The sequence below is a fragment of the Stegastes partitus genome, unplaced genomic scaffold (genome assembly GCF_000690725.1).
Source record: "Stegastes partitus isolate 25-593 unplaced genomic scaffold, Stegastes_partitus-1.0.2 Scaffold1246, whole genome shotgun sequence".
NCBI lineage: Eukaryota > Metazoa > Chordata > Actinopteri > Pomacentridae > Stegastes > Stegastes partitus.
In genome coordinates, this window is record NW_007578977.1 from 179,428 (window position 1) to 186,855 (window position 7,428).

Genomic DNA, 7,428 nt, shown 5'->3' on the forward strand with positions numbered 1-7,428 from the left:
AAAGCTAAATGGACGCACACGTTTGTTGCGTTTGGATGCTCAAGTTCGTCAAATGTTTAGCCACCTTGGATGCATTTTGTACTGGGTGAGTTGACATCTAATGCTTGAAATTTAAAGCAAGACAGCAATGTTAAGTTTTGTGATCATGCACGTATAATCAGTGGTTACAAAAGTCAAAGGAACTGCTTTCATTCAAGGATTTATTTTTCAAATATCCTCCAGTTTTGACAAAAAAGCTACATTAAAAATAAACATTTAAAATACAATATCCCTTTAAGTCATTCGACACACCTACATAACAGCAGATATCCTTCTTTAGCAGTCAAAAAAACTGCTAATCATCAACTGATTCAACACTCAAACATTTAGAACCGAGACTGCGGTTTCCAAATGGACATTAGAAATAATTTAATATAAATAAAACAACACCCAGTGGAAAGGTCAAGCAGCTCCTCCAGCAGCTCTGCTCGCTTTCCTTTTCTGAAAAAGTCACATAAGTCAAGTGAAGCAGCAACCTGTAAAAACTATCCCTGCAGTGCTTCTATCTACGGTTACCAGTTTCTGCAGTAACAGTAGCAGCGGTAAAGCCTGTTTGTTTTGATTACAGTACATATTCAGTTAGAGTGCAGCTTTGATGAAAGCCCACTGCTTTTGAGGATGGCAAAAGTGCCACTTAAGGCATACAACAGGCTGGTAACATACTTAAAACACACAATATGCATACATATAATACATTCAGAAAGAGAACTCTTGATGTTCAGTAAGTTGCTATAGTGACTGCAGCACATGAAGCACACAAGCTGGAGTTAAAACAGGGAGGAGGACGGATGGTGAGAAATGGAGATGAATGCAAAGCCACAAATCTAATCAGATATGTGACATGGAGTGATCTGGAATGTTTTTGCCTCAGATACTGAAGTTTATAGCTCAATGATGTTGTCAAATCAACCCGTTGGTGTTTATTTAGGACTTATGTGTGAGTGTGATGGTGAAGGCTCTAAAATGCTCAATGTAACATTCACTTTCAAGTAAAGCTCTGGATGGAGTTGCTACAGAAATCCTGCAAAAGGCTCAGTTGGCTTGTGCCACCTGGTTGCCTGGAGTGATGTGAGTCAGCATGGTCTGCACCAGCTCTGGGAGGTCGTACTCGTGCTTCCAGCCCCAGTCCCGCCTTGCCGCGCTGTCCTCCAACGCCATTGGCCAGCCGTCCGCTGAAACGACCCACAAGAGACTTTTAGTTATGATGTTCTTTACAGTGTGTTCAACGCTCCTTCCATTCGTTCACACAGTAATATCACCTATAGCCTGTCGGACAGGATCTACGTTGTAGGTGACCCTGAGGTCAGGCAGGACTTTCTGGATCTCCTGGGTCAGGTCCTGCGGTGTGAAGCTCATGGCGTTGATGTTGTAGGTGCGGCTGACGAGTGTGTCTGCCGGAGCCTCCAGGAACTCCAGAGTAGCCCTGACACAGTCGTCTGGACAGGAGAGGGGGAACACAGGTAAAGATGAGAGAAAGATATAAAGAGTGGTGTTGAAATGATGCCAACTCAGCCATAAAATGAAGTCTGGCCTACCAATGTACATCATAGGAAGCTGTGTGTCACTGCGCAGGTTGCATTCGAAGTGACCACTCTTCACAGCTGCATGGAAAATCTGGACGGCATAGTCTGGGAAATGGAGAAACAGGTCAGCAAAGCCAGGCAGCAGGGAAGATATCGAGCAAAGACAATCAAGGTAAAGGTTTGGTGTCATGTAAAAAAGCAAATCCAATCCAAGGGGGGTGTCCACTAGAGCAATTTTTCCTGACAACATCCCCACAATATCAAGACAAATAACAATGTTTGGAGGAAATGACATTCGCCATGGGTCTACCAAACAGGCTTAGGTGGAGATGCCCTGTAAATGTGCTGTTTCCAACCTGTGGTTCCTCCTCCAGGCTGGGAGTCAGCTGAGATGATGCCTGGATACCTGAGGCAGCGGAAATCCAGCCCATACCTGTAGTGGTAGTACTGAGAAAGGGAGACAGGTAAACACTCACAATGCTCCTTATTTGGACTTCAGTTAAAATGGTTAAAAACACGGGGAAAGAAACACAGCTTGGTAGTTTTAAAGCTGAAATTCTGTCTGTGTGAATATACAGCGTGTGTCTCACCTCACCCATCAGCTCTGCGTGAACCTTGGACACACCGTAGATGGTGCGTGGTCTCTGCACACACAGATCAGGGGTGGGGTCCCTGGGCGAGGACGGACCAAAGGCACCGATTGTGCTGGGGACAAACACACGCAGACCATGTTCGGTTGCTATGTCTAATATGTTATGGAGACCTATAAAGAGAGAGAGGCTGTGCTTAAGTGTGTTAATATGACTCTAAAGGCTGATCCGTTTAGAATCTGCTAACAAGCGTTCAACGGATTCACAGCTCTAAAAAAGCGTGTACCTGTGATGTTGACCTCTTTAGCCAGTGCGACGTTGTTCTCCCCCACAGCCGACAACACGGCCGAGTAGTGAACCAGCCAGCTGATGTTGTTGTTGACTATGAGCTCCCTGAGGTTCTTAGAGTCCAGGATGTCTGAGAAGATAAATGGACCTGTAGAGGACACATGTACACAATAAAGTATTTGAACAGAGTCGACCCACTCAACTGTGGAAACTTGTACCCTGAGAGCCTAGTTTAACGGTCATATGTTTTGCATTTACTTGGCTCATATGAGAATAAAACTCTAAAGAGTAAAGCGAACCCTAGATTTACGACAAAAGGGAGGGGATGTACTTCAATACAAAGACATGTCTTAAGGTTTCAATGTGTTCTGGTCTTTAGAGACTGCTGATGATGAAGAAGAAATTGGTATCTCAGCCTCCTCTGATTATTTCTCTCTTTCTGATGTGGGTGAACATCTGTCAAGTGTTTTATTTACGTGTACACAACATTAATTTTGCACAAAAGCTGGTTAAAAAAAAAGTACACACCACTGTGGTAGATATGGTTGGGTGGTTTCCGGATGTCAGACAGGATCACATTGTTTTTTCCAAATCGCCTCCTGAGGGTGAAACATCAGCACGGTCAGTTCTGGGATCTGTAATCAGCAAACATGTCTACAGTACATATGTGATGAGTGCAGTCAGCCTGGGGGGCAAAACGGTTTGATTAACCTTAAACACAAGACTTAACTGTTCAGGTCTTTTGAGGTAGACTCACAATCCACGACATGAATCACAAGTCTACCTACAGATTCAGGTAAACTTGTGATTACATGACTAGCTGGGTAAATGTTTGCCTTTCTGATTCATTTCTCTGCTGCTTCTTTTCAACGATCCGTCCAACCTAATGTTGAAGAAATTTTACTCATAGTCCTCATGTGAAGTTTGCTGTAGTGGGTGTTTATTAGTATTCCGGTATACGATGGGCTCACCAACACAGAGCATGAGTCTGTGAAGGTGGACCGACCCTCAACATCTGCAGAGTCACACATTCATAGGGTAAGTAAGAGGGTAGGGGGGGCCTGTATGTAAACACAGAGGTGAATAGAGGTAAATTAACATACAGTTGCTAATCAAATGACCGGAGGTAAGGGGGGACAATGAATCACAGGTGATGAAATGGGAGTCTGGTGACCAGACGGGTGGTGGAGTCGGGGTTCTGATAGCATACATTTGCTAATCAAATGGCAGGAGGTAAGGGGACAATGAACAACAGGGGGTGGAATCGGGGGTCTTTGGCAGGAGGTGGGAAAACACATGACAAAGGGTGATGGGAAAACACAAGGCAACAAGGAATGAATTCAGGGGTCTTTGACCATCAAAATAAAAGAAAATGACTTTCTTCATCACTAACTAGTTAGCCCTATCCTGTCTCATCTCATGTTTTTGTCCTGACAGACTGGCCAGGTTGTTGTTGTGGTGGTCCTCCATGTCATTCAGCAGCCTTTACGCCAAGTCTCTTGTTCTGTGGATGAACTCCATCATCTTGGAGTGCAGCAAGAAGGCTATTTCATCTTGGGTGGACTTTACACTACCCTTGTTTTGCTCTGTGGCCTCAATGAGGTTAGACAATTAAACTGGTTCTTCACCTGCTTCAGGTTCTGGTTGGAGTAGCCCTGCAGCTCGCAGCGGATCTCTTGGAGAGCCCAACAAGAGCTCTAGTTGCAGCCCAAGATGGAGAAGTCCATCTGCAGGATGAGTTATTTACTGGAGAAGCAGCTGAATGACATACAGGACCACTTCAACAAAAGGACAATAACTTCTAATAACTTGTTTAACCATACACTAAATTGTATAATTCATCCCACATCCACCCAACCGGTCAAGGCAGATGGCCGTCCCTCCCTGAGCCTGGTTCTGTCGGAGGTTTTTTTTTCCCCCGTGGGGGTTTTTGGTTCCTTCCCACTGTTGCAGACTGCTGTAGCTTATAGGGAATCCAAATGTTTTGGATTTTTGGGTGTTTCTGCCTTTGTTAAGCGCTATGAGATGACTTGTTGTTGTAAATATGCGCTATACAAATAAAATTGAATTGAACTGAATTGAATTCAACAGCGACCCCGCCATCCTGCATGTAGCAAAACACGAGAAAGGCCAGATGGTCCATGATATAAGATTGTGCGACCTGTTGTATCTGTTTTCACAGCCACATGAGCTGTTTACATATCCCAGGTTATATCATTTTTGCCCAGCAGGTGTCACCTTCTCCTGTTTCTGGGTTCTTCTTGCAGCTGTACTGTGCTATAATTTGCAACTGAACACAAATGAAAAAAAAACACAGGTAAAGACTTGAAATAAGAAGTTATGCAAGCTCCTTACCTCAACAACGAGGCAAGCCCCACCCCTAACTGTCCCAGCCCTCCTACAAAGATAAAGGAGGAAACAACTGAGATGAAGTGTCATTGTAAGAGTTTCTGACCAAAATTATACAATAAGGAAACAAATACAGAGAATAAATGCTAATCAGTGAAAAAACCCACCTGTGATGAGGATTTTGGGGGGGTCCCCATCAGTGCAGGATGAAGCATGAGTTCTCCCAGAACCAGATAACTGTTGTGAGGATGAGCTGACTCCGCGTAGCGCAGAGATCAGTTGCTCCACACCGCACTGGGATCTGCTCCCAACAGTTTTTAGTGCACCTCTCAGCATCGTAAAACCTCCTATAAAAAAAGGCACAGATCATTAAAATAAAATACTCTGTGCGTCCACAACCTTGGCACACAACAGATAGGTTGAATTACTATTACGAAGCACATTTGTGTGGTCAAGGGCAAACTGATTCTAATGCATAAGGGTGTCATTCTAGATGCTACCCCTATGTACAGAACAGTGTGTACCTTCCTCACTTCTATAGACATGCTATACACTGCGTTTCTATGTCTGATCATTTCTGTTTTGCTCCACCGTCTCCAATGTAGTTCAGAAGTTTAAAAGTACAGGCCATGTATTTATTAGCTTGAAACTGTAAAAATAAACATACCTTAAGTCTTGCCTAACCCCCACACCTATCTCAGATTAGCTCCGTACAGCCTGCTGCTGACTTGGTCTAAGTATAGACTCCTTCATTTATATTCCAGACCACCCTTCAGCTTAGAGGGGACAGTCAGGTTAATCTGGAAGATCCGAAACACCAACCTTGAACAGTACAATTACTGCATAATACCATGTAGTAGACTTGCAATAGATACTAGTAGTATAAAGTTAAACTGGGAAAGGAAACTGTTGCTTAAAATAGACAAAATAACATGCATATGTGTTAATCCAACTGAGTTAGTGACTACTCAGACAAGCTCAGTAACTAAATATAAGAAGGTAGATATTAATTCAGGCCTTGCACTGTATTGTGATGCCTTTATTGTGGCCATTTCTTAGGACACAATTAAAATAAGAAGTGTTGAGGTTTTCTATCTACACGGATCATCGATTCTGCTTTCAATGAATGAACAATGAGCCAATTCCCACAGCTGGTACAGATTCTGCTATAGCTGCTGTGCATTCAGAATTGGAAAAAGTGTATTAAATGTGTCTAAAACCATAGTTAATGTGAGGTTCTTTACTTGTTTATGATCGATATGATTGTTCAAACAGCCTCCAGATGATTGATAATTAGCTCGTTGTTATCTGTTCATGTGCAACGCAAAGATAACCTCATTTACAGATTGGCAGGTAAAGTAAGTGTCGGCGTAACTCTCCTCTTCATCTCTCCTCCCTCTGCTGCTAATGTTAGATAACGGTACCGTTAGCTTAGCTACCATTTAAACCGGCTCAACTCGACTTCAGTGAGCTGAAGCTAACAAAAACAAGCAGAATATATAAACACGGCGGAACAAGCGACACGAAATACAAAGTAAAGTCGCATTTATTCCTTACTTCAATGTAAACCGCAGAAAGAAGCGACGACTCGAAACTCCTCCGACGTCTGTAATCAAACAGGAGAGCTGTCGCGTGGCTGTGGGAAAGACTGTTCTGCGCTGTGATTGGCTCACAGCGAGCCTGTCAAAATAAACTCCCTGGTATGACCTTCAAAATAAAAGCACAAAAGATTGACAAGCGCAACACAAGTGGAAATCACGCAAAGCACTGTAAATTATACTGCAGTAAATACTATAAATACGTTACCATATTAACCAAAGAGTCTGGGATGTAGAATGCCGTTTTATTCAATATTCAATATTAAACAAAAACATAAATGAATGAATATTCCTATGAAATAAACAAATATGGTTAAGAAATAAATCCTGACATAAATAAATTCGACAATAAATATATACATAATTATAACTTTTATTTTTCACTGACACATTTATATATTTCATGACACTTTTTTTTCATAACGTGACAGTTCTTTATTTCAGGGGGTTTTTACTGCATTATGTCAGATTTAGTTATTTCATAATGCCACATTTATTTATTTCCGGGGACATTTTATTTAAATTTGATATTGTGAAAGTTATTTAATCAATTAATAAAACAAACAAACAAAAAAGCTTTAATAGACCAAACAGGAAATCATTAAGCAAATTGTGTTTTTTGCACTGATTCAAGTGTAGTGTCATGAAACTATGTGCTTGTGTTGTAGACGTAGAATCTTTTTAACCTCATTTTGGGACAAAGTCAACAGAAGCAGCTTTTATCAGGTTTGACTGGTGATTTTATTCATGCAGTTTTCATGTCTTGGTGACCACTGAAATTGCAGTCAAGGTTTTCTCCCCCAATCATTTTGATAGGAGCCTGGTCTTGTTAGCCCAAAACACTTGGGTTTTACAAAGGTGATCTCTGCGTGCTGAGGATATTGCAGTTACCCAGCTGAATGGTGCATTTTGAGACATTTTTTTGCCATAATGCTACCACATTAAAATAATCTATCTTTTGGGCATAGCTGTAGATTTCAGGGGGGATGCAGAAAAAATGTCCCCTTCAGCAAGTGCATTTGTCCTCTATAATAAAAACAT

At 42.0% G+C, this 7,428-nt stretch overlaps 1 protein-coding gene across 1 annotated transcript; it reads right to left on the bottom strand.

Annotated features, from left to right (window-relative positions):
• Positions 1 to 195: 195 nt before the first annotated feature.
• Positions 196 to 6,425, bottom strand: LOC103369135 (L-threonine 3-dehydrogenase, mitochondrial-like). The gene is made up of 10 exons (XM_008297775.1): positions 6,347 to 6,425; positions 4,957 to 5,136; positions 4,796 to 4,838; positions 2,969 to 3,039; positions 2,439 to 2,588; positions 2,153 to 2,325; positions 1,919 to 2,009; positions 1,575 to 1,667; positions 1,299 to 1,475; positions 196 to 1,211 (listed from the first exon to the last, which is right to left on the bottom strand). Exons 2-10 carry the CDS (start codon positions 5,123 to 5,125, stop codon positions 1,072 to 1,074), a joined length of 1,107 nt encoding a protein of 368 aa, XP_008295997.1. The 5' UTR covers positions 5,126 to 5,136; positions 6,347 to 6,425; the 3' UTR covers positions 196 to 1,071.
• Positions 6,426 to 7,428: the final 1,003 nt, after the last annotated feature.